The 27,670-nt window shown below is 50.2% G+C and overlaps 1 protein-coding gene across 1 annotated transcript in view; it reads right to left on the reverse strand.

Moving 5' to 3' along the window:
- Positions 1–27,670, reverse strand: part of LOC126184227 (uncharacterized) — a 79,693-nt gene that overhangs the window by 15,474 nt on the left and 36,549 nt on the right. The window contains exon 3 of the mRNA XM_049926596.1: positions 26,672–26,809. Within this exon, the coding sequence (XP_049782553.1) occupies positions 26,672–26,809 (138 nt within the window). The remainder of the gene's footprint in view (positions 1–26,671; positions 26,810–27,670) is intronic.

Consider the following 27,670-nt stretch of genomic DNA (forward strand, 5'->3'; position numbering starts at 1 on the left):
CCTGCCTTCCGTTGGCTGTCTAATATACTTTTATTTAATTGTAACTGTTTGACGAAGTTGCTGAAGTTTCGACTTCAACGTAACTTTCCGAGTACAGTTGGCAATTGAGCGTTCTGCGTACAGGCGGCCTATGTTGTCTGTCTTGAGCAGTTTTGACTAAAGTTCACTGTATCTGAGTTACTGTATGACTTCGCTTGTTAAAATCAATCATTGTACCGTCAGTGATTGTGTGGCGAGCCTTTTCGTCTCCCTCAGAGGCGCATTTGTATTGATATGAAGTCTTTAGTCTGGGACAACCAGACCAGGATAATTAGTTTCAGGCTATACTCGCTACATCATCATCACCACGACAGGACGTCGAAGCAACCAGCCATCGCTTCCGGTACGCCAGATGTGTTCTTGCAGTTAAGACAGCTTGGTAATCTATGTCCGCAGCACCGGCAGCTTAGGGAATTTTGGTAGGTGATAATCAGAGCTCAGCAGAGCGCGCCTGTTCGTCTTTTCTAACTTTGTTCTGTCTTGAGTGTTCATTGTCAGTTCTCACTACTGTAGCAGCAATTAATGTTGGGTTGGCTATGTGTTTCTCTTAAGATTGGAGTTGCAAGGAACTGGCTCCACATACCACTTCGTCATAAATGTCACAATCCAGTTTATGGACAACTTCACCTTCACAGCATTTATTTGAGTATCCAATTTGATGTAAATGTTTCATGTGTTTTGTTTATTATTTTGAGTTTCGTCATAATAAATCCAATTGTTATTTTGGACAGAACTTTCATTCTGTTAATCGGTAGAGCAACCCTTTCATTTCTCACTACGTTAATGAAACTTCCCTTAATTTCTATCCAATAAAATTATTGCAGGTGCCAAACTCTTCTACTCCACTTGCAGGGTCGATTACAGTCAGTTCGCGTTTCTCCTTAATCCATGTGCAACAGCAAAAGTAGGAGTTAGAAAAGGGGGGCTTAAATCATCATTTCCATATGAAGATTCGAGAATTTGGTGTTAAATACACTGCTAGCCCTGGCACATCGCAAGGCATATAGAAAACAATCAGTACGATGGAAAACCCAGGGGTAACCATGTCATTGGGAGAAGGAAAGGGAATGAGAGAATCAATGGGAAGTGGTCACTATCACAGACATCGTGTAGGGACCAGCGTAAGGAAGAGGGAGAGTGAAAGATTAATGGCAGATGAAGTGCCATATGTGGCACTAAAATGAAAGGGTAACCTCCAATCGAAAGAGACAGGTCGTGGTCTGCAAGAACTTTGTCAATGAGAAGCACCTGACTAGAAATAAGTGCTTCCCCATAAAATGTGATGGTTATTAAAATTCCAAAGGAGGAGGAAGTGGGGGGGGGTTGTTTAAATATGGCAGATAGGGCAGAAGATTTAGGTGGCAACTGCTTCCAATGTGGTATGAAGAGGGATCCTCATACTAATAATACCCACACTGACCAACATGCAAAACCACCAGAAGCCCTGGAAGGTGGAACTCTTCAGGCAAAGCACAGAATCCCCGAAGGGGTGGTGAGTGAGCATCAGTGAAATAAGATTCCTGGAGAACAACGAACTACGAAGTTAATGGCAATAAGATATTGCAGCTCTGGGTGGTAATAGTAGCATCCATTATAGTTCCATTGAATAAGCATGGAGCAGATATCGAAATGGGGTGTGAACAGCCTGGAATTAGTCACTGCCTGGTCACCATCTGTCCCTAATGAGGACAGGGTGACATACATAAGTAAGACCTCACACCCTGGTAGTGAGAGGGAAGACTACCTCCATAGGCTCTGGAGGAGGGGGGAGGGGCGTGCGTGGGTTGCCCTAGGACAGGTTTTTTGTACTCTTTCATAGGTTGAGGAGGGCAGGGCAAAGATGGAGAGCAGGCATCCGCAAGAGCTGGGAACAAAAGGGAAAGGGCAACCTTGAGGCGCACAGACTATGTCCTGTGGTCGATTTTTGGTTGCAGGCCTCCAGCCTGAGACATGCCAGGGAGAGGGGTCCAAGGAAGAACACTTCAGATGGAGAGGTGGAGTGACATAGGAACTGCTGGGAAGGGGGAGAGGAGAGGGGGATGGGACAGGGTTAAGGAAGAGGAAGGATGGGGAGAGGATGCAAGAGGCGAAAGTAGAAGCCATTCACACAGGATGAAGTCTGTCATTTTTTATGAGCCTCAGTTAAGGTAAACGATCAAGGGACTTTTACTCCAACTTTTCACAACAGGGAATCTTCTGGCTGTGGAGAGTGATGGTCATAAGACACAGATAGTTAAATACAGGGGATTGCTTCATGAAGTGGGTGTCTATGTTCACCACAGACGGTCCACCGTATATCGGGAAGATGTGCCCAAAATGAAATCACTAAAAGCGCCTCATGGATTGCGGGATGTATCACTTCATCACACTGGTAACGCACAACCTTGACCTCCAGGAGGATATCACCCTCAAAAGCCAGAATAAAGGCGCAATTATCCTTACGACATTTCTGTACAGACTGGACAAAATGAACTCCGTTTCTCTCCAGACTAAACTGGAGTTGTTCAGTTTGAAGGATGAGGTCACCATGAGAAAGAGCTCCCTAAACCACATTCGAGGGCTGGTGATGTGTCTCGACATAAGGATGTCGCAAAGATGAGCTGCAGATGTTCTGATCAACAGACACCAACTGCATCTTACTGCGACTCCACTACGCCAAACTTGACTTCAATGTTTTCCACACAAAAATAACTGCTTTGAGGCGTTTAATATATCTCAGTACATGCTAGCACATACCAGGTAGTGGGGAAAGTGTTTCACAAGAAGCTAGCAAGCCTGGCCTCCTCCTAGGGTGTAGTCAGGCAGGGGAAGGCAGCAGGGATGTTAAGAAGCTTCATTCAATGATCCATTACCAAATGAAGAAATGGCTGAAGGACAGCCTGTTTCTTTGGAGCTTGATACGTTTCGTATGTAAACCATCCACCCTGATACCACCACTCCAATCAGGGTCTCTCTCCATGAGCGCCACCCAGCCACACCGGAAACCATCCAGCATGACGTCTATTGCCAGGTGTTTTAATGCTACAGAACGACAAGCAACTACTGCTAGGCATACGTCAGGTGACAAGAGCTCAGTTATCGAAAGTGTGGTCCCTATCTTGACACGGGGCACAGCCAGATGGGTACATAACAGCCCCACGACATGGCCTGTCTACACATGCTTGTGACCTACCTGGTCAGACAGGGTGTACAGCTGGAAAACGGAAAGGGGAGAGGGAGGGAGACAGGGAGAGGGAGGGAGACAGGGAGAGGGACAAGTATCCAGGTCGTAGGTGCTGGGTAAAGGGGGGAGGGTCTTCCTTAAATAGTTCACACTATGGAGACGAATTTAAGTGGGTGTCATACACCAAATGTAGACCAAAAATGCTAAGAACGAAGGAGAAGAAACTAAATCCAACACAACCGCAAGTCTCAGGACACCAGGTGGATAGCTAGGTCGACGTTACTAAAAACACCGAGTTAGGGGGAGGGGGCAGTGGGGAAGAATTGTGGGGCACAGCGAAGGAAAGGCAGCTAAGGAAGAGGAGCTACTAAAACTCAGGACCCCGTAGATGCCACGCACTATCTCATGAAAGAACGTTGAGTACTGAGGGAGGTGGCAGCAGTGCTTTTTCTTTAAGGAATATTTTGTAAATTGTCACGCATTTTCCATTTGGTTTTCGTTTTGTTTTGCTTTATAGTGCAGAAACAACTGGGGTCATATGCCCCAAGCCAAAACTATAGAACACGAAGATGGTAGTTTAAAAAACGACTACACGTCAGTCCCAATTGGCATAAAAGAAGACAACTAGAAACATGCACGAGGAGAAAGAGCTGAAAGAGACCATATAGAAATCGAGGTAAAACTAAAAATTAAATGGCCTTCACCATAGTGCTTTGGCGGATAAAAAGTAAAACGCGGTAAACCAGCCCACATGTCATTTGCTAAAACGGTCGATAACTCAGACGGCAAATCCGAAAGAGAACCTAGGTCAAAAAAATGGACATCCCATCAGAAAGAAGGGAACAGTTAAAACTTCAGCGCAATGTGTACAAAGTGATGGGGTAGCGCCACTTATCAAATGGAGATGGCTACAAAGGCCCAATACAAAGCCTAGTTAAAATGAGCACCTCCCGGCGGAAGCGCTGAGAGGCGGTCGGCCAAGTAGCTGGGAGAGGCTTAATAAGCTGGAGCTTATTCCGTGAAGGGTGGGCCATTGGCGATGACAGAGACACCACAACCTGGCAGACGGCAACACTGATCAGTGGGGATGTAAGAACTCGTGGGCTGAGATACGAGTGAGAGGTGGCCATTGTCTTCGGCAATGGCAACTCTCACTTAGATTCCTAATAATGGAACAATATTTAGTGCAATTGATCGTGTTGTTCTGAGACGAGTTTGATCGTAAAAATATCATTTACTTTATTTAACACATACTTACTGTGTGACTGCAAACCAACACCAAGTTATAAAAAGAATGACCATAGGTATCTTATTGATTGAACGAGTTAAGAATGTCCTTTATTTCCTTATCCTACTGAGTCCACAGCAGGAGGGAGAAAAATGAATATATGAAAATAATTGCAGGGAGAATGTTTAGTGAGAGAATAAGTATCTAACGACATTTAGCGATTGTGGGTGTACGATAGGGAACAATACTCAATAGGCAGCGATTATGTAAGCTCTGAAACTTCAGTCTTTGGCTGTAGTGAGGTGTAGGAAGGTTGGATAGTCTGCAAAACACGTTGCAGTCTTTGGGAGGCAAAGGGCGGTATCTTTCCCATTGTGTAGAAGGGAGGTTTGACCGCAAATTTAAACCGGGGAAATACTGAACTGATGATTGGTTGGGAGTCGCCCCCACCATGAGCGGTCAGGTGACCAGAACAGTAGCGTTTGTCAGAGTCATTGACTGCTGCTGAAGACTTGGGTCGAGCGATGTTTGATTTAAGTGTGGGAAATGTGCTATATTTATGATTAATGGTTTCACATTAGGTTAACAACCCTCTTTCTGCAGCTAGACCTAATGTAATAATATTTTGGGGGAACTATATTTAGGTAGGTAATGTGCAATAGTAAGTGATGTAGAAATGTTGCTTTGCTTTGTGATAGTAATTCGCAATTTTGGGGTTTTATAACAATTACCCAATGAATAATCTTTATTTGTTGAGAAAGAAAGTTAATTAGGAAAAATTAATATTTCAAGTACGTGTGGCAATTTAGTTTTACACCTGGCACTCACCACGTGGGGCTGATCAAGAATCATAACTAGTGGAGGCACGAGTGCTATGGACCTATACAATGTAAGCAGGGAGCGTGCTATTACAATAAATATGCGTGTGGAATTAAGCACTGTTATAATTTTTCAATTTTCTTACGTATCTGCAATCTTTATTAACGCGAATCCTTTGTGAAGGACACGTGGTATCTCGTGTCAAGGCGTGTGTCGAATTTTAGGAAACCAAGTGAAGATAATGCTTGCTTATTCATGTTTATTAAAATGTAGAGTCACGTGGGGAAATTTTCTGAATAATTAATATTGCAAAGCGGGGAAAGATTAGTAAACTGGTAACGTAGCCATGAACTCTGGCTGCAACAAAGTAAGCAGTTCAACTTGAGTGTGCGTATTTTGTGTAATTATGGAAGGGTTTTCATATTTCAATAGGTGATAGGTCGGGAGTAGGCAGCAGTACAATAGTGGCTATTAAAGAGAATGATTAAATAGGTGCGAATTATGTGATAATTTTGGTTTTCGGTGGGATAATTTTGAGTAGAGAGAGTTACTGAATGGTGAATATCGTAACTGCTAACAGCTCGATCCATACGTTTCTCCTGTGCATACGTTGGTGCAGTAATTGTGTGCATGTTGATTAATGGATACAGTGGTGGAATACCCTTTTCTTCCGATCCAAAAGTGGGCATTTGTGGTAATAAGAGATACCATTCTGTAGGATACCACAGTTTTAGTAAGAAAGAGATGCGTTAAGATTTGCTTAAAGATGAAAATTTCTTATAATGATCTGAAATGCTTAATTAAAAAACCAGTTTGTTATATGTAATTCAAATTTGAGCCGGAAGATTCTTTCTATAGCAGTAGACAAAGCTTTCATTACTTTATTTCATTATCTGTTGACAAAGAAATTTTTATTTAATGATTTTACTGTATGTTTGAATGTCAATCATTGGGCCAAGCAAAATTGACAGCTTTAAAGTTAGGGCATTTATGCAAAGGTCCAGCAAATAAATTCCTTGCACGTAGTGTTAAACTGAAGTAGCAGAGGTAACTTTTCACGAGGACTGCAGCCTTGGCTGCAGCGTCAGCAGCCTCGTTTCCTGGCAGTCCGACATGACAAGGAACCCACAGAAATATCACACTGGCTCCACCAATAGCGAGCAACTGACTGTTTTCCTGAGCCCGCTGCAGTAGGGGATGGGTGGTGTATAGTGCAGACACTGAAGGGCGCCGGGTGAGTGCATAGGACAATTGAAAAGGCTGTCACCGGACTTACTCCATCCCGGGATACAAGAAGTAAAGCTCGGCTGTAAATACTGAGGAACGTGCCGGAAGCCGATGTCGAAAGACACTGGTGGCAATGAAGGCACACCCGACCCCACGGTCAGTCCGAGAGCCATCAGTGTATACAAAGATACTATCGCTAAGTTCCATGTGAAGGTCGCGAAACTGAAAGCGATGCATCGAGGCTGGAGTAGTGTCCTTAGAAAGCGAACGACGGCCAACATTAACACGGGACACTTCACTTCACGGCGCCAAAGTAGTCAAGGATTCACACCCACTGAGACAGTTGAGGTAGTGTGAAGTTGAGCAAGTGGCTAAAGTGGACTCCAGGGGGTAATAGAAGAGGGACGCGCCCCATACTGGCGATAAATCATCCAAGAAGGCGGCATAGGATGGGTGGCCATGCATGGCAGACAAACGGCATGCATGCCTGCTGAGCAGAAAGTTACAGCGGTAGGACTAGTAGCTCAGCAGCTTCAGCAAACACTCAACTGAGCTTGTGTAGAAGGCACAAGTGGCCAAACAGATGCTACGATGGTGGATAGTGTGGAGACAGCGTAATAGGAATGAACATGCAGAAGCATAAAGAAAGCACCCATAGCCGAGTTTAGAACGGACAAGGGACCGGTACAAACAAACGGAGGAGGAGGAGGAAGAGGAGGAGGAGGAGGTAGTTCGATCGGTACCCCTGGAAGTACCATTGAGGACACGTAGGACATTGAGGAATCGGGTGACGTGGGCTGCCAGGTAAGACACATGAGAGGACTAAGTGTTTTCTATCGAGCATGAGCCCCATGAATTTCGTAGATTCAACGAACGGAAGGGCAACAGAACTAAGACGTAAAGATGGTGGGAAAACTGTTTGCGTAGCCAGAAATTCATGCAGACGGTTCTGTCAGTGGAAAAGCGAAAGTAATTGTTGATGCTCCAGGAGTAAAGACTCAAGACATAGCTGATGACGCCGCTCAGTGAGACAGGTCCGTGAAGAACTGCAATAGACAGCAAAATCGTAAACAAAAAGGAAGCCAGAGATGCCCGGCAGTAGACAGACTATTATAGGGTTAATGCCGATAGCAAAAAGGACGACGCTCAGGACGGAATCCTGAGGAACACCGTTTTAGTCCGACAAGGCAGAACCCACACGCATCTTTAAAACTCACTGTATAAATTCCTGTAGGAAACAGCAGGCGGCCACGGAAGCCCCATGTGTAAATACTACAGAGCATACCAGTTCTCCAGCAGGTGTCTTACGTCTCCCCCAAATGGAAAAAGCACGGGCACAGTCTTGGATGTCCGCAGAAAACAATTCATTACATGGGTGGACAAAGTAACAAGATGGTCAACTGCAGAACGCCTTGCTCGAAATCACACTGCATTGGTCAGTAAACTGCGAGACTCTAATCAACATACCATCTGGGGATGAATCATACGTGCCATCATCTTGCAAACGCAGCTGGTAAGAGATGGGACAGTAGCTAGAAGGAAGGTTTGCGTCCTTACCGGTCTTAGGTATGGGTATGACTGGCTTCACACCGACGTCCGGGAAATGTGCCCTCTGCCCACATGCGGTTGTACATGTGAAGCAGAAAGTACTTGCCAGCAAGAGCGAGGTGCTGCACCATCTGAATGTGGGCTGCGTCTGGCCCTGGGGGCGGAGGATCAGGATTAACAGAGCATGATCTAGCTCCCTCATAGTAAAGGAGGCGTTGTAACACGATTCGGAGCAGAGAGGGGTATCACGCGAGCCGCCTCCGCTCGTTAACGATTGATGAAGGCAGGGTGATAGTGGGAAGACCTCGAAATTTTCACAAAATGGTGGCCCAAGGTGTTTGATGGTTGGTTGGTTGTTTGAGGTTTAAGGCACCAAACAGCAAGGTCATCAGTCCCTTGTTTCAAATAGGCTCCATTCCGCTAATGTGACATCTCAGTAAAGTCAGAAAAATAAAACGGAAAAAGGAAAAACGTAAAAGGGCAGTATATTGTCATTGGTAAAAACAAAATGAGGGAAGTCGCAAGAGAACGAACCCAACACTATGCTGAAGCAGCTTAGGCAAGACCACCTGTGACGTAAAAGGTACAGCAGCCAGAATGTAGAAAGTACGTATGGGAATAGAAAGACTAACCAAGCCTTAAAAAAAAAGGGGGTAAAAACAGATTAAAAGGGGAAGAAAAGAGGATTTCGGTCAGGGAGGGGAATCGGGAATCTCCGAACACTGCTTACAGTGGGAGACACCCAAACACTCACCGCCCTACCCAAACACCAGTAAGATTAAAACCTTAAAACTGAGAATAAAAACCACTTTCCCGGAGGAAACCGAAAACCAGAGAGACCATCTGGGAATCGTCAGCCAACATCAAAGGTAAAGTGCGGGGAGTCTGCACTTAGCACGCAGAGCCAAAAGATGGGGCATTCAACCAAAATGTGGGCTACTGACTGGAAGGCTCCACAACCACAAAGTGGGGGTGGCTCGTCACGCAAAAGGAAACCATGGGTCAGCCTGGTATGGCCAATGCGGAGACGACACAGTGTGGTCGAGTCCTTTCGGGAGAGGCGGAAGGAAGAACTCCACGGGCCTGGTGTCACCTTAATTGCACGAAGTTTATTAGACAGGTGAGTAGCCTCCCAAGAATTGGCCCATGACTGTGCGAAGTGGGATTTGATGTGAAGCCGTAAATCCGCTGCAGGAGGGGTTACAGAAAACGGGGGGTAAGTGACTGCTCCCCCAGCCAAACGATCAGCGAGCTCATTACCCGGGATACCCACATGGCCAGGGACCCAAAGGAAGTCAATGGAACAAGCAGCACGGTGAATATCAGCGATTTTTTTTTTTTTTGGTTGGGTTTAAGGGCGCTCAACTGCTGAGGTCATTAGCGCCCAGTCACTGTTGTTTGAGCACATGGAATCTGGTAAAACTCAAGGGGATGGAGGGGACACCAGAAGGACCCGACAAAGATGCAGACAAAATAAGTAAAAAGATTAAATGTCCTTGGACAAGCCAGTTAAAGTTATAAAACGCAGAATACGAGCAGCTGCTCGAGCGTCATCAGCTAAAACATCCGGTAAAGTAGATGGCAGGGACAGGACAACACGAAATTGACTAAAGCGGGGACACGACAATAAAACATGGCGCACTGTTAATGCCTGACCACAAGGGCACTGCGGGGCTGGGTCACCGGAGAGCAGGTAGCGGTGGCTAAACCGGCAATGCCCAATCCGCAACCTGGTCAGAAGGACCTCCTCGCGCCGAGATGGTCGGGAGGATGTTGTCCAAGCAGTTGGTAGCGGTTTTACTGCCCGGAGCTTGTTTCCTTGGAGGGATGACCAAGCATCCCACCACAACGACACAAGCCTCTTACATACATCCCCACGAACGTCGGATGACGGGACACAATGGGAGGCTGGCCGAGGCAGGAGGACTGCAGCCCTGGCTGCAGCATCCGCAGCCTCATTCCCAGGCACTCCCACATGTCCGGGAACCCACAGAAAGCTGACAGAACCACCATTATCAGCCAAAGAATGGAGGGACTGCTGTATCCGTTGTATCAAGGGATGGACCGGATAGGGAGCTCCAAGGCTCTGAAGAGCACTGAGTGAATCAGAGCACAGTACATATGATGAATGGTGGTGGCGGCGGGCATACTGAACGGCCTGATGGAGAGCAAAAAGCTCGGCCGTAAAGCTGGAACACTGGTCGAGGAGCCTGTATTTAAATGTGGCGGCCCCGACGACAAAGGCACAGCCGACACCATCGTCAGTTTTGGAGCCATCGGTGTAAATAAAGGTGTGACCGGCAAGTCGAGCACGAAGTTCGGCAAACCGTGAGCAATACATTGCAGCCGGAGTACCATCCTTCGGGAGTGAGCTGAGGTCGAGATAAATATGAACCGGAGCCTGGAGCCAAGGTGGTGTCGGGCTCTCACCCTCTCTGAAGGTGGTAGGGAGGGCAAAATCCAATTGTCGAAGCAGGCGACGGAAGCGGACTCCGGGGGGCAGCAGGGCAGACACATACAACCCGTACTGACGGTCGAGAGAATCGGCGAAGAAGGACTTGTAAGTGGGGTGGTCGGGCATAGACGACAGCCGGCAGGCATACCGACACAGCAGTACGTCGCGCCGGTAGGTCAACGGTAACTCGGCAGCTTCAGCATAAAGACTCTCGACAGGACTAGTGTAGAAGGCTCCGGTCGCAAGACGTAACCCCCGATGGTGGATGGAGTTGAGCCGGCGTAAGAGGGACGGCCGAGCGGACGAGTAGACGAAGCTCCCATAATCCAGCTTCGATCGGACTATGGACCGATACAAGCGAAGCAGGACAGTGCGATCCGCTCCCCAAGATGAACCGCTAAGAACTCTGAGGACATTAAGGGAACGTGTACAACGGGCCGCCAAATAAGAGACGTGTGGAGACCAACACAGTTTCCTGTCCAACGTGAGCCCTAGAAACTTAGTTGTGTCCACGAATCGGAGAACAACGGGACCGAGATGTAAGGATGGCGGAAGGAACGCTTTATATCGCCAAAAGTTGATACAAACCGTCTTTTCTTCGGAGAACCGGAAGCCATTTGCCACGCTCCATGAGTAGAGGCTGTCTAGACAACGCTGAAGGCAGCGCTCCAGGAGGCATGTTCTCTGGGCACTGCAGTAGATCGCGAAGTCATCGACAAAGAGAGAGCCTGAGACATTAGGTGGAATGCAATCCATAACGGGATTGATCGCGATGGCAAAAAGGGCTACGCTCAAGACGGAGCCCTGAGGCACTCCGTTCTCCTGGAGGAAGACGTCGGACAATACGGAGCCCACACGTACCCTAAACATTCGTTCCGTTAAAAAAGAATCAATAAAAAGGGGCAGGCGACCGCGTAGGCCCCACCTGTGCATAGTGCGGAGGATACCTCCTCTCCAACAGGTGTCATAAGCCTTCTCCAAGTCGAAGAACACGGCTACCGTTTGGCGCCTTCGCAAAAAGTTGTTCATGATGAATGTCGACAAGGTCACGAGGTGGTCAACAGCGGAGCGGCGGCGACGAAAGCCACATTGGACATTAGTAAGGAGCCGTCGAGATTCAAGAATCCAGACTAACCGAGCATTAACCATGCGCTCCATCACCTTACAGACACAGCTTGTAAGAGAAATGGGGCGGTAACTAGAAGGAAGGTGTCTATCCTTCCCGGGTTTGGGTATAGGAACAACAACGGCGTCACGCCAACGCATGGGGACTTGACCTTCGGTCCAGACGCGATTGTAGGTACGGAGAAGGAAGCTTTTGCCCGCCGGAGAAAGGTGTGCCAGCATCTGAACGTGAATGGCATCCGGCCCCGGAGCAGAGGACCGGGACAGTGCAAGCGCACGTTCGAGTTCCCGCATAGTAAAGGGGGCATTATAGGTTTCCAGATTCAGCGAGTGGAAGGAAGGTCGCCGAGCCTCTTCAGCCTCTTTCCTGGGAAGGAAGGCAGGATGGTAATGGGCGGAGCTTGAAACCTCCTCGAAAAAGCGGCCAAAAGCGTTGGCGACAGCCACCGGATCAACAAGGACCGCATTACCTGAGGTCAGGCCAGGTACCGAGGAGTGGGCCTTAATGCCCGACAGCCGGCGCAGGCTACCCCAAACGACGGAAGAAGGAGTAAAACTGTTAAAGGAGCCGGTGAAAGAGGCCCAACAAGCTTTTTTGCTGTCTTTGATGACTCTACGGCATTGCGCTCGGAGTCGTTTGTATTCAATACAATTCGCCAACGTAGGATGGCGGCGAAAGGTGCGTAAAGCACGTCGTCGAGCACGGATAGCGTCCCTACAAGCCTCGTTCCACCAGGGGACGGAAACGCGACGTGAAGAAGTAGTACGAGGAATGGAACGTTCGGCAGCATGGATGATAACAGCCGAGAGGTATTCGACCTGACTGTCAAAACTGGGAAAATCGTGGTCCGGAAAGGTTGCCAGGGATGAGTAAAGTCCCCAGTCAGCTTTCAGTATGTTCCAGCTCGAAGGACGTGGGGATGGGGTGTGGTGCAGGAGACGAACGACACAGGGGAAGTGGTCGCTCGAATAGGTGTCAGAAAGGACATACCACTCGAACCGACGGGCAAGAGTGGTAGAACATATTGAGAGGTCCAAGTGGGAGAAGGTATGAGTGGAGTCCGAGAGGAAAGTCGGGGCGCCGGTATTGAGGCAGACAAGATTGAGATGGTTGAAGACATCTGCCAAGAGTGAGCCTCTTGGACAGGATGCAGGAGAGCCCCAAAGGGGATGATGGGCATTGAAGTCGCCAAACAATAAAAACGGCGGGGGAAGCTGAACGATCAGGTGCATCATGTCAGCCCGACTAACGGCAGACGACGGTGGAGTGTAGATGGTACAAACTGAAAAAGTAAAAGCAGAAAGAGTAAGGCGGACAGCTATTGCTTGGAGTGGGGTGGTCAATGGGATGGGATGGTAATAGACGTCGTCCCGAATGAGCAACATGACCCCACCATGAGCTGGGACACCGTCCACAGGGGTAAGGTCATACCGCTCCGAGGTATAGTGGGTAAAGGCAATACAGTCAGTCGGGCGTAACTTGGTTTCCTGGAGTCCAAGGACGAGCGGACAGTGCAGGCGGAGGAGCAGTTGTAATTCCTCCCGATGAGATCGAATACCTCTTATGTTCCAATGAAACAACGCCATCGCTAGTCAAAAAGTTGTGGGAACGAGACGGGGGAAGAGCTGGTCACCTCGACGGCCGCGGAGGGCCAGGTTGCGAGGGAACAACGCTACAACCGACGGGAGGCGGATCCGGTTCCATCGACTGGTCGCCAGCTGCGGCCGCTGTCCCTGGTTGTGTAGGAGGGGCAGCATCATTTGCCGACGAAAGGCCAGCTGAGCGCCTGGCAGCAGAGCGTCCCGGCGAAACTGAGGACGGCCGGGAGCGGCGACTCACGGATGGAGCGTCAGTCGAAACGCGCCGGGGTGGAGAGGGGGATAAAGATTTCTTCTTGGAGGCCTTCTTGGAAGGCCGAGGAGGCACAGGGACGGTGGGCTGGACCCGAAGAAGGTCCTCACGCGCGGGGTCCGTTTTGGAACGCCGGACCTCGGAAGCCGGGGTCCGGAACGTTTCCCCGATGGACGCCTGAGAAGAGGATCGCTTCTCAGGTGGCGTGTGGGGGGAAGGAGGAGGAAGGATGGCCCCTGGGGCAGAGGGGGTGGGGGCCACGGGGGAGGAGGATTTGGAAGGGAGGGATTTGGGAGGCGGAGGCAGAGCCCCCTGATGGGCGGAGGAGGCGGAGGGGGGATAGGAGAGGGGTGAGGATACCGCGGAAGGAGTGGACACAACTGAGGCAAATGAAGTGGTCAATGGCACGGGATGGAGGCGGTCGTACTTCTTCCTGGCCTCAGAATAAGACAGCCGATCCAAAGTTTTGATTTCTTGTATTTTCTTCTCCTTCTGATATGCGGGGCAGTCTGAGGATCTAGGCGAGTGGACGCCAGGACAATTAACGCACCGAGGTGGTGGGGTGCATGTATGTTCCTCACGAAGAGGACGGCCACAATCGCCACAGAGGGGCTCAGCCTCACACCGTGACGACATGTGCCCAAAGCGCAAACACCGAAAACAGCGCATAGGAGGCGGAACGTAGGGTCGCACGTCACACCGGTAGCACATTACCTTTACCTTCTCTGGGAGAACGTCCCCCTCGAAGGCGAGGATAAAGGCCCCAGTGTCGATGCGACGGTCTTTGGGGCCGCGCTGGACTCGCCGGACGAAATGCACGCCTCGGCGCTCCAGGTTGGCCCTGAGCTCCTCATCAGATTGTAGCAGGAGGTCACGATGAAAAATAACCCCCTGCGTCCTATTGAGTGCCAGATGTGGGACAATGGAGACTGGGATGTCCCCTAGGCGGTCGCACGCCTGGAGCGCCGCCGACTGTGTGGCGGACGTGGTCTTGATAAGTACGGACCCTGAACGCATCTTGCTGAGAGCCTCGATTTCCCCGAAGATGTCCTCAATGTGCTGAACAAAGAACATGGGCTTGGAGGTGGCGAATGTCCCCCCATCGGTCCGAGAACAGACTAAATAGCGGGGGAAGTACTTCGCTCCAAGCCGGCGGGCCTGTCCCTCCTCCCATGGAGTGGCCAAGGGGGAAGGGGCAGGAGAACCAGAACCAGAAACGGTACTTTTTCTTTTAAAAGACTCGGCCGCAGAGCGACCCGATACGTGGTGACGTTTCATCTGCGAAACGTCCGCCCCGATACCACCCACTCCGACCAGGGGCTCTCCCCACGGGCGCCACCCAGCCGCAGCAAGGGCCACCTGGCAGGATGACCATTGCCGGGAGTCCTGATGCCCCAAGGAGACGGGCATCTACTCCTTGGCCAACGTGGGGAGGGTGCAGCTCAGGTATCGGCAGTACGATCCCTGTGTTGTCAGGGGGCTACAACCTAGAGGGTACATGACGACCCCACCACAACGGGCTGGCTACCGTGCTGGATTTCTGGTGCCATGGAAAGTCCATCATGATCGCTGGTGCAGATGGAGACGCACTATGGGCGTAACTGGGACAACCCAAAAGGCGTTTAGGCCCAATTTGAGCAATAGTGGGTATGGTTACAACGCCGGTGCAATGCTGAGTGCCAAGGTCTGAGTGCACTTAGGACCAGTGGTACACCACGTAAGGTGTCCTTCCCCAAAAGGCTCGTACTTCTGTAGAAATTTAGAAAAATGGAGGTCAAACCCCAAGGGGGACCATCACATGGAAGGCCGAAACGGTTGAACTCCTTTTAGTCGCCTCGTACGACAGGCAGGAATACCTCGGGCCTATTCTTACCCCGGACCCGCAGGGGGGGAATATCAGCGAGATAGTCATGGATGGCAGAGACCAAGGGATGGCGCGAAAAAACACTGGTCAATAGCAAGAAAGCCTCTCATCGAGTCCGTACATGACAAAACGCGGTTGTGTTGGGACTATTTAATAAAGGTAAGGGCCTGGGAAATTGCCATCAATTCCGCAGGAAACACCCCACATGTAGGTGGCAGCAGATGATTTTCCGTTCCAACAGAGGACGTGAAGGCATACCCAACATGATAAGCAGTCATCAGTGTAAAAAACAGCATCCCGAAACTCCCATAAAATCTGGCGGAAAAAGGAACGGAACACCACCGGGGAGATGGAATCTTTCGGACCTCGGCGGAGATCCATCCGAATTCGAGGCCGAGGAACTAACCAAGGAGGGGTAGAGGGTAGGGAGCGAGGAAGACAGGACAAAGAAGGAAGCTGAAAATCACGGCAAAGAGACGCAAGGCTCAGCCCAACCGATAAACCCGCCCGAGGGCGGGAGTCGGGTGGGTGACGTCCATGGTCTGGGAACAGGATAGAATAGGAAGGATGAGTGGGAGAGGAACGTATAGTGAGTGCATAAGACACCAGAAGCTGGGACCGCCGAACAGAAAGGGGGGGGGGGATCCCAGCTTCAACCAGGAGACTATCAACAGAGCTAATAGGGAAGGCACCAGTGGCCAAACGGATACCACGATGGTGGACTGGATCCATCACGTGCAGTGTCGAAGGAGCAGCTGAACCATAAACTTGACAACCATACTCCAAGCGAGACAGAACTAGAGCACAATAAAGATGGAGGAGGGAATGGTCCGCACCCGAAGAGGAGTGGGCAAGGAAACGAAGGACATTGAGTTTACGGAAACATCCTACCTTCAGGAGTCTGATATGAGCTTGTTGTCGAAAACAAGACCCAAGAAACGAAACTGTGGGACCACAGGCAATCTTTGTGCAGCGAGATAGAGCTCTGGATCAGGGTGGATCGTAGTACAGCGACAGAAGTGGACCACTCGCGATTTTAAAGGAGAGAACTGAAACCCATGTGAGAGGGTCCATGCAGAGGCACGCCGTATAGCTACCTGGAACTGCCGTTCTGCAGATGCCATCGAGGAGGAACTAACCCAAATGCAGAAATCATCCACATACAGGGCAGGGGCGACCAAGGGACCGACAGAGGCCCCGAAGTCCATCGATAGCAATGAGGAAAAAAGACACTCAAGACAGAACCCTGTGGGATGCCCGTCTCCTGGGTCTGTGGAGAACTAAAAACAGTACAAACTCGAACTCTGAATGACCGATGGAAGAGGAACTGGTGGATAAAAATCTAGAGTGGGCCCCGAAGACCCCACTGATGAACGGTAAGGAAGATGTAATGGCGCCAGGCTGTGTCATAGGCCTAGCGAAGGTCAAAAAACACTGCAACCAAATGGCGGCGCTGGGAAAAAGCCTGCCGAACTGCGGATTCCAAGCGAAGTAAATGATCGATTGGAGACCGTCCCTCTCGAAAGTCACACTGGTAAGGGGACAATAGATCACGAGATTCAAGGACCCAATTGAGCCAATGGGCTACCATCCGTTCAAGTAACTTACAAACAACATTGGTTAAACTAATTGGCCGATAGCTGTCAACAGATAGGGGGTTCTTACCAGGCTTAAGGACAGGAACCACAAGCCAGATACGGTTAAACACCCGAAGATGATGTTGCCGTTGTGGAGCACTGAGATGTTGAAGCAGTTGGTTATGAATGGAATCTGGGCCAGGGACCCAATCATTAAAAGATATAGCAGAAAGAAATTCCCATTCAGTAAAAGTTTCGTTGTAAGATTCTGACTCACAAGGGGTGAAACATAAGGTGGAAGCTTCAGCCCGCTGTTTTTGATGAAGGAAAACAGCTGGATAGGAGGCTGATGCTGATGCCACTGCAAAATGGGTCGGTAGATGTTCTGCAAGAACTAATGGGTCCATACAAATGCCATCTGGGAGGGGAAGGCCTGCGAAGGTGGACTGCCAATGGCAACCTTTGAGAGAGCGTAGTGTAGCCCATACCCAGGACAGTTAGACAGTAGAACCAAGGGAAGAAACAAATCGTTCCCAACATATCCGCTTGCTCTGTTTGATTAAATAACGGGCTTTAGCGCGAAGGCGTTTAAAGGTAGTAAGGCTGGCTATGGATGGGTGCCTCTTAAAGTGTTGCAAAGCTCGACGGCGATCACCGATGGCAATGGCAATAGCCGTACTCCACCACGGGACTTGCTGACGACGAAATGGTCCAGATGAGCGCGGGACAGCAAGGCTAGCTGCGCGAACAATCGCGTCAGACACGTCACGTAGGACGTCATCAATAGAACCCGACAAAGAGGGAGAAAACGCAACCTGTGCAGTGTATAGAGGCCAATCGGCGCGTTGGAAAGACCAACGAGGTAACCTGTCCATCGGGGAGCGGGAAGGGAGCGAGATAATCAACGGTAAATTGTCGCTATCACAAAGGTCGGGGTGTGGCGACCAGTGTAATGAAGGGAAGAGAGAGGGAGAAGAAAGAGAAAGATCAATGGCAGAAAGGTACCATGACTGGCACTGAAATGAGTAGGGGAGCCATCATTAAGAAGGCACAGGTCGGGGTCTGCAATAAATTGGTCTATAAGACGACCTCGTCTAGATGGAAAGGCACTGCCCCAAAAAGGATGATGAGCATTAAAATTCCCAAGGAGGAGGAAGTTGCTGAAGAAGGGCGGTTAAGGTAGCAGGTGTGAGTCCTGTCAGGAGGGAGATAAAGATTGTGAACTGTGACCGCAGAGTCTAGGTGGACCCTAACAGCAACCGATTCCAACGTAGTTTGAAGAAGAATCCACATGCTAGCAATGTCTGTACGGACCAACGTACAAACGCCACCAGAAGCCCGCAGGGGTCCGACCCGATTTCGACAGAAAACACGGAACCCACGGAGGGTCAGTGAGTGAGGATCAGTAAAATGAGATTCCTGGAGAACCACACAAGCTGCAGACTAAGACGAAAGAAGGGATTTCAATTCCGGAAGGTGACTATAGTATCCATTACAATTCCATTGGAGAACAACAGAACGATGGTTTAAATGGGGGCTGAACACGCTACATCCAGTCATACCGCCAGGTCCCCACCCGTCACCGACAAGGAGGGGGCGACATCCATGAACGACGGGTCAGAATCCGGTTGTGAAGTCGGGGAAGGGACCTCCGGTGACACCAAAGGCTCTTTGTCCCGGGACTTACGTTTCTTCTTCCGTTCAGGCTGAGATCGAGGAGGGCTGTGTGGCATGAAGGAGCTAGCTGCAGCAAGATCAGGAACGGAAAGAGACCGGGCGACCTGGGAGCCGACAGACCGTGGCTCTCGCGGTCGTCGCACAGCAGCAGACCTTTGGGCTGGAAGGTGCCAGGAAGGGGCATCCTGGAGAGGCGCCCTTGACCGGCAGACGCCGAAGGAGTGGTACACTTCTCCGGCTGGGGGGGGGGGGCGGAAGGGGGCGGAAGGGGGCGGAAGGGGGCGGAAGGGGGCGGAAGGGGGCGGAAGGGGGCGGAAGGGGGCGGAAGGGGGCGGAAGGGGGCGGAAGGGGGCGGAAGGGGGCGGAAGGGGGCGGAAGGGGGCGGAAGGGGGCGGAAGGGGGCGGAAGGGGGCGGAAGGGGGCGGAAGGGGGCGGAAGGGGGCGGAAGGGGGCGGAAGGGGGCGGAAGGGGGCGGAGATGTAACCAAGGCATAACTAGATGTCATGTACACAGGGTGGAGTCGTGCATATTTCTTACAGGCCTCTGTGTAGGTTACACGATCGAGGGACTTATACTCCTGTATCTTCTTTTCCTTATATACTGGGCAATCTGGTGAATGTGGGGGGGTAATGGACACAGGTATTATGCCAAGATGGGTACAGGCACGAAGGGCTGCAGATTGGGCAGCTGAAGCAGTTTTTATCAGCAACGAACCCGACCAGAACTTGCTCAGGGAGTCCACTTCGCCAAACTTGTCTTCAATGTGTTCCACAAAGAATAAAGGTTTGGTATTGGTGAAAGTTTCTCCATCAGTCCTGGTGCAAACTAGATAATGCGGGGAAAGGTTTCGCCCCTAGCCGGCGAGCCTGACCCTCTTCTCAGGGAGTAGCCATGGAAGGGAAGGCCGAAGGGGGCAAGAGAAGTAGCACTTGAAGAATCAGTTCCACGCAGAGAGACAGCAACAGAAGAACGGACAGTTCTGGACCCGTATGCGTTTCATTTGCATAGCGTCCGCCCTGATACCACCCACTCGGATCAGGGGCTCTCCTCAGGCGCCACGCAGCCACAGCATGGGCAGTCTGGCACGGCGGCCATTGCTGGGAGTTCCGATGCTCCAGGATGACGAGCAACCACTCCAAGGCATGCATGAGGTCACAGCTCAGGTATCAGAAGTGTGATCCCTGTGTGTTCAGGGGGCTCAACCAAAAGGGTACATAGCGACACCAACACACGGGCTGGCTACCGTGCTGGCTATGCACCCTAGCATCAGACAACGACATGAAAGAAAAGGTGGAATGTACTAGGAGGGCGCATGTCGGAGACACTAGGTAAGGTGCTCTTCCCCAAATGGCTCACACTACGGAGGAGAAATTTTGTAATGGAGGTCAAACCCCACAGTGGGACCAAGGAATTCCAAAAGGAGGGGATGATTATGCAACAAAGCCGAATTGGAAACCAACAGAATCAGGAGGATAGCGGAGGCCAACATAAGCAAGGACACCAGGAGAGGGCGAGGGGGAAAGGAGCATGGAGGGGCATGGAGGGGAGGGGAAAGGAGCATGGTGGGGAGGGGGAAGGAGCATGGTGGGGAGGGGGAAGGAGCATGGTGGGGAGGGGGAAGGAGCATGGTGGGGAGGGGGAAGGAGCATGGTGGGGAGGGGGAAGGAGCATGGTGGGGAGGGGGAAGGAGCATGGTGGGGAGGGGGAAGGAGCATGGTGGGGAGGGGGAAGGAGCATGGTGGGGAGGGGGAAGGAGCATGGTGGGGAGGGGGAAGGAGCATGGTGGGGAGGGGGAAGGAGCATGGTGGGGAGGGGGAAGGAGCATGGTGGGGAGGGGGAAGGAGCATGGTGGGGAGGGGGAAGGAGCATGGTGGGGAGGGGGAAGGAGCATGGTGGGGAGGGGGAAGGAGCATGGTGGGGAGGGGGAAGGAGCATGGTGGGGAGGGGGAAGGAGCATGGTGGGGAGGGGGAAGGAGCATGGTGGGGAGGGGGAAGGAGCATGGTGGGGAGGGGGAAGGAGCATGGTGGGGAGGGGGAAGGAGCATGGTGGGGAGGGGGAAGGAGCATGGTGGGGAGGGGGAAGGAGCATGGTGGGGAGGGGGAAGGAGCATGGTGGGGAGGGGGAAGGAGCATGGTGGGGAGGGGGAAGGAGCATGGTGGGGAGGGGGAAGGAGCATGGTGGGGAGGGGGAAGGAGCATGGTGGGGAGGGGGAAGGAGCATGGTGGGGAGGGGGAAGGAGCATGGTGGGGAGGGGGAAGGAGCATGGTGGGGAGGGGGAAGGAGCATGGTGGGGAGGGGGAAGGAGCATGGTGGGGAGGGGGAAGGAGCATGGAGGGGAGGGGGAAGGAGCATGGAGGGGAGGGGGAAGGAGCATGGAGGGGAGGGGGAAGGAGCATGGAGGGGAGGGGGAAGGAGCATGGAGGGGAGGGGGAAGGAGCATGGAGGGGAGGGGGAAGGAGCATGGAGGGGAGGGGGAAGGAGCATGGAGGGGAGGGGGAAGGAGCATGGAGGGGAGGGGGAAGGAGCATGGAGGGGAGGGGGAAGGAGCATGGAGGGGAGGGGGAAGGAGCATGGAGGGGAGGGGGAAGGAGCATGGAGGGGAGGGGGAAGGAGCATGGAGGGGAGGGGGAAGGAGCATGGAGGGGAGGGGGAAGGAGCATGGAGGGGAGGGGGAAGGAGCATGGAGGGGAGGGGGAAGGAGCATGGAGGGGAGGGGGAAGGAGCATGGAGGGGAGGGGGAAGGAGCATGGAGGGGAGGGGGAAGGAGCATGGAGGGGAGGGGGAAGGAGCATGGAGGGGAGGGGGAAGGAGCATGGAGGGGAGGGGGAAGGAGCATGGAGGGGAGGGGGAAGGAGCATGGAGGGGAGGGGGAAGGAGCATGGAGGGGAGGGGGAAGGAGCATGGAGGGGAGGGGGAAGGAGCATGGAGGGGAGGGGGAAGGAGCATGGAGGGGAGGGGGAAGGAGCATGGAGGGGAGGGGGAAGGAGCATGGAGGGGAGGGGGAAGGAGCATGGAGGGGAGGGGGAAGGAGCATGGAGGGGAGGGGGAAGGAGCATGGAGGGGAGGGGGAAGGAGCATGGAGGGGAGGGGGAAGGAGCATGGAGGGGAGGGGGAAGGAGCATGGAGGGGAGGGGGAAGGAGCATGGAGGGGAGGGGGAAGGAGCATGGAGGGGAGGGGGAAGGAGCATGGAGGGGAAAGGAGCATGGAGGGGAAAGGAGCATGGAGGGGAAAGGAGCATGGAGGGGAAAGGAGCATGGAGGGGAAAGGAGCATGGAGGGGAAAGGAGCATGGAGGGGAAAGGAGCATGGAGGGGAAAGGAGCATGGAGGGGAAAGGAGGGGAAGGGAAAGGAAATGCAGCCCTGGAGAGAATGAAGGCTGCAATGGCTCGGGGCCCCGTGCTCGCCACGCACGTATCCACAAAAGAGTTGTGGACCCCCTGGGGGGCCAAGGTGTTTGAGATAGCAATAGGGTCCACGATAACATCGTCTGCTAGTGTGGGGCTGGAAATTGGGAAATGGATGGTGGTCCCAGAGAGCAGCTGGAGGTTGGCCCCACACGACAGAGGATGGGGTGGAACTGTTAGGAGAACTAGTGAATGAAATCCAGCTAGCTCTTTTGCTATCCCAAACAACGCGACGACACTTTGTATGCATCTGTTTATAATTAACGCAGTTTGCCATCGTAGGATGGCAGTTAAAAACGCGGAGATCACATATCTGCGCGAATTGCATCGTGGCATGCTTCAGTCCACCACATGACTGGGACATGGTGCGGTGAAGAGGAAGTCCAAGGAATGGAACGTTCTGCACCAGTAAGGAGAAATTTTGGGATATTCCACCTGGTCATCAGAACTGGGGAAATCTTTCTTTGAAGGTCACCAGCGAGGAGAAAATCTGATAGTCTGCCATAGTAAAATGTCATTTGGGTGTGCATGTAGATGGGGTAGGAGTCAGCAAACGGACAGCAAATGGGAAATCATCCCTCTAGTAGTTGTCGTAAAGGACAGAACACTGAAGACTATGGGGAAGCTGGGCAGTGTAAGGATATTTCCAGATGGGAATAGGCGTGCGATGATTCAGAAAGGGAAGTGGGTGCTCCAGTGTTAAGGCAGAAGAGGTTAAGTTGATGAAGGTCAGCCTAAAGCGCACCTCTAACAGGTTCTGGGAGAACCCCAAATGGGATGATACACATTGAAGTCACCATATAGCAAAAATGGGGCAGGTAGCTGCCCAGTAAGCTGAAGGAAGTCTGCTCTGGTGACATCAAATGATGGCGGGACATAGATGGTACAGAGGGAAAATGTCAGGTAGGGAAGGAAAAGGCGAACTGCAAGAGCTTTGAGATTGGTAGTCAGGGAGTTGGGTTGACAGTCATCCTGTAAGAGGCATGACACCCCCATGAGATTGAATTCCGACCTCAGGGGGAAGGTCAAAGCAAATCGTTAAGAAAGAGGAACGCTCTAAACGGTCTTGAGGATGCAATTTCGTTTCCTAAAGGCAGAGTACAAAGGATGCTGCGATGCTAAAAGCAGCTGTAAATCCTCTTTGTAGGGCTGTAGGCAGGCTACGTTCCATTGGAGGAGAGTCATGAAGAGAAAGATTTAGGGGTGTCGACTCAGCGGCTGTCTCTACTACAAAGGCACAGAAGCAAGAGGATCCTGCTCTTAGGGTCCACAGAAGCATCGGCTTGCTTATGAAGTCAGTCTGTCGCGTCCAACGCTGAAAAACCGTTGGTGGTGGTGGTGGTGGTGTGCACTGGCAATGCAGAGGCCAGCCGGGCTAAGATATCATGTGGCGACACCGTCTAAGGGGATCTGGGAGTCTGAAGGGGAAGGTAGTTTGCCTTTGGTGGACTACTTCTAGCCTTTCCAGTTGGAGGAAAACTGGAAGGTTCGAGTGTTGGATGTAGGAAGTATTCATAGTAGAGCTGCTCCTGTCCTTTCCAGCATACCTGTTGTAGAGCTGGTGGCTTCGTCCCTTGATCCGAGAGTCTGATGGCTTGTTACAGAGCTGGACACGGAGGCAGGGGGGGGGGGGGGGGAGAGATGGCGATGCTACCTCTACACCTCAACGTCAGAACTGAATTGGAGGGCGCATGTCTGTATGGCCATATCCTTCATGGAGAGAAGGTTAGCAAGAACAGAACTATAGGTGCCAAATGGGAGAACACAAGGTTTGCGACTAACGAGTAACTTGCGAGCGACTGGGTGAGTCTTTCCTTTACCCAGATCTCTGACAGTCCGCTTATCAAGATACATGGGACAATCCATAGGGGAGGCGGCATGGCCGCCATTGCAGTTTATACAGCGGGGAGGAGGTGGTGGACAATCGCCCTCGTGCACATCCCAGGATACATGCTTGACTGGGTGCGACAACACGTTGTAGTCTGGTTGAAACGATGACACTGGTAGCAGCGCATCGGGTTCGGAATGTATGGCTGGACTGTGGTAATTTCACAGCCTGCTTTGATCTTGGATGGAAGCACCGCTCTTAAAGGTCAGGAAAAGAGTGTGGGTTGACACTAAAGAGGAACCTATTTATTTCATCACTCAATGGACGACACTGACAACCTGATCAGAGAGAAGATTGGATCACAGCCACAGCCGGACTGTGGAGCAGCCTAGTGTAAATAACGCCACAAGAAGAATTCTGAGTTCTATGGGCATCGACACGAAAGGGGTAACCATGGAGAAGCGAGGCGGCAAGCAGTTATTCTGCTTGAGAATCCGAAGTCTCCAAAAGTGAAGTGCCGCCGCACGCCAAATAACAACGCATCGTTTCCACACTATCTTGGATGAATCGTTGGCATGAACACTTCCCTATTTCCCATCGTGTCCCAGTAGCCAGTAAACTACCACCCCTTTGCCTTTGTTGGATCTACTTTAGTACAGGTGACTGCCTGATTATCTTTTCTACTAGAGACATTTGTAGCACACATCTTACGACAGTGTCAGAACTCACGGTACACTTCCAACGGCCATGGCTTATCTGCGCCTTCACGACTCCTTACTCCTTTGAATCTGTTGTTCTGAAGGTCAACTCCGATGACACCATCAGAAAATGCGTAACAGCTGAGTGTCCCCTGGTCAGACCCATATGCATAACAATCTTAATGTATTCTTATTATTGAAAACGTCAACTTTCAGAAACGCCGTCTTTAGTAAGAGGTTTCCTTTGGTAAGCTTTAAAGTACCGGGTCTCTGGAGGTACTAAGCCTGCAGTTTGTTCCATTTCATACACATTACGAAATACTTTCGAGTTCAGATATCATGGCCACTCAGTGTGTAAAGGTTTGCAATAATCGGCCCTTTATATTTTTTACCGACTTTCATACATTACATTTTTTAGAGCGGTATCTTATAGCACTCAGGCATCCTAACTTGAGGCCGTTCACACGGGAGAAAACGGAGAATTGGCTTCAGTCAATCAGCTTCAAGTATAAATATAACAATCTGAAAGTGAACGTCACGATTTTTATTTATTATAAACTTAAGGTGACGGCAGCCCTGAATTCCCTTTATTAATGGTAACTAGCCTCAACCTTGCAAGGCCACAGATCAACCGTTGTATGAGCAACGTCATAATTGCAACACGGAATGGATAGGAGACAACACTCATGAGGTTAATTCAAGGACACACTAACCTCACCCTGCCTCCCTCAATGAAACAGTTTTGCCCTGTGCATTCAACTGGGAAGCATATGTTTCTAATTAACAATGTTGGGCAGCTAGGCGCCAGAGGAAAATAACGCTGTGGAGTCTAGCTTTTCGAAATACGCTCCAAAAGTGACCAAAAAGTGCCCTGCTTTATTTGTTTCAGCGAACTCTCAGATCCACATTTTAGTTATTTACTGCGGTGAGAAATATCCTCCGTTTAGCAGCGATTTGCAGTTTAATTAAATAAAATTCAGCTATGCAGGAGAGTGCGCTGCTATTTAACTTGAAGACGGTGCAGCAGACCGACGCCAAATATTTCTGCCACCACATTAGCTAAGGTGGTTTTCAGATTATTAGGTGGTGGTGGCCATATATTGCAAGACCATTTGCACAGTAGAATTCGTGTAAGATGCAATTTACATGCAAAATAACTGCCTGTGGTTTACAGTGAGGATTATAATTTCAGTTTTGTTTTAATGAACTCCAGTTAATCCCTATATTATTCTCATGCGGTTTGTGTAAGTCCTTCCCCATTTCGAAACACATTCAGATTTCGATTGCGTTTGCGTTTACTGACATGGCTCAGATTTTATATGAAGGGGCGTAACGTTTCAGGACAAAAACCGTAAAAGTCGCTTATAAACTAAGGTACAAGAGTAAGTAGGAGGGCAGCCTTTCAAAGCGTTTGTCATAAAATACTTCAGTCTCTTATGCATGTTTTGAAATGTATAGCAACCTTCCACCTGGACTCATGAACTGTTCAAATCACATTCTTTTTGGAACATCCAGTAATTGCTAAACGTAGTTTCCTAGAAATCCATAAAAATAAGTCTACGACTATTTCTACTGTGAACTGAAAGAATGTAATCGACGTTATTTTCCCACACACTATGACCTGTAAGTACTGAATCTTATTACGCCTGATTCGTATGATCTCATGCTGCCTCATTTTTTTAATTTCAAGAAATGCCTAACACTTTCTCTACACCAGACCCTAGTTTCCCATATTAACTTTTCACATGCCCTAAGATCAGACTGGACATTGTTTTGATTTTTCTATGTAACAGAACCTCTAATCTCTTAGTTTGCGTAAGGCCAGATTACAACTTATTTCGCGTCATGTCAGTTTAAATCTTTAACAACCACCGTGTCATACGACAATGGGGTAAAAGCAAAATCACTTCTTGTTTCGGATGACGCTCCATCCAGGATAACATTCTACTTACTATTTACCTATAAATACTGTGCATTCCAAAACTGGTGAACTTCGGTTTGTTTAAACAGGCGTCTGTAAATACAGGAACTGAAGGTTTCTAACAAGTCTCGCCAAACAGACTTCCTGGCGTTGAAATAGTCTCAGTTTACAGAACGGTGCCAAGGTCTTTGGGGAAGCATTTTTATATAAAAAAAGAGGATTGCAGGTATATACAGAAACTCACCAATGTCCACTCAAGCGAGTCACTGAAGTCCCTCATGCTCTGCTCCTGCAGAGACAGCTCCAGAGCAGTCTCAAGGTCCCTCCTGAAACGCTCATCTTCTTCTTCGAGTGAATAGTCGCCACAGGATTCGTCCACATGCTGTAGCACAAAAATATTTTTTTCAGTTTGCACCAACTGATAAGCTAATTTTCCTTAACATAGAATGATTTAAACTGCTGATTTTAGAAATAATGACCCTTATTTTTTATTTCCCAAATTTTCTTTAATAGGTTTCAAAACGGTCAATATTTTTAGCCGTCAAAACCACTAAAAATAGATCCTTCTAACCAAAAGCTATCTGGTGTTTACCATACTTCATGTTCCAGCGAAAGGATTACATCCGAATAACGGAACTGTCAAAGTGCTTGAGAAAACGTAAGACGAAGTGGAAATCAGCTGCGGCAAATTACGTTTTAAGTAGGTGCTGATAACACATTTACGATCTATGGGACAAATCTTAGCTGACAAATTGATGCACACGCCAGTCTCAACAACAACGAACCTAAAAGAAGAAAGGGTGGCCAAATTAATTTCAGTTCCACCGCTAACGAATAGAAGATGATTTAACTGATTCAGGATGAAAGCCAGCCTATCGTGGAATCCAAACCTACCGATCATGTCGAGGCGCTAAAATGTAAATACAAATGAGGTCCACATCATTCTGTTTTTGTTTTGAACGGCCAGTGTCGGTTGATCAGTCAGTGTGCTCCCTGCCGCCGTTGGATAAGCAGCTGCAGCAGCAAGTCGTATACTCCTAGCTCACTCATTTGTTACATAGTTTAATTCTTAATTTCTTTGCGTGTTTTTGGTACTTGCATTGTTAAATTCATAAATTTCGGGCGTATTATAGTATTTGAGAGTTGTAGCATCGCGTTTTAGTACCTGAATAGTGTAAATTCGCGTAGTCTCCTTCCGCCGCCGAGCAGTGTGTCAGCAGTGCACAAGTTACTGCATTTACTA

This window comes from Schistocerca cancellata, chromosome 4, assembly GCF_023864275.1.
Source record: "Schistocerca cancellata isolate TAMUIC-IGC-003103 chromosome 4, iqSchCanc2.1, whole genome shotgun sequence".
Taxonomy (NCBI): Eukaryota; Metazoa; Arthropoda; class Insecta; order Orthoptera; family Acrididae; genus Schistocerca; species Schistocerca cancellata.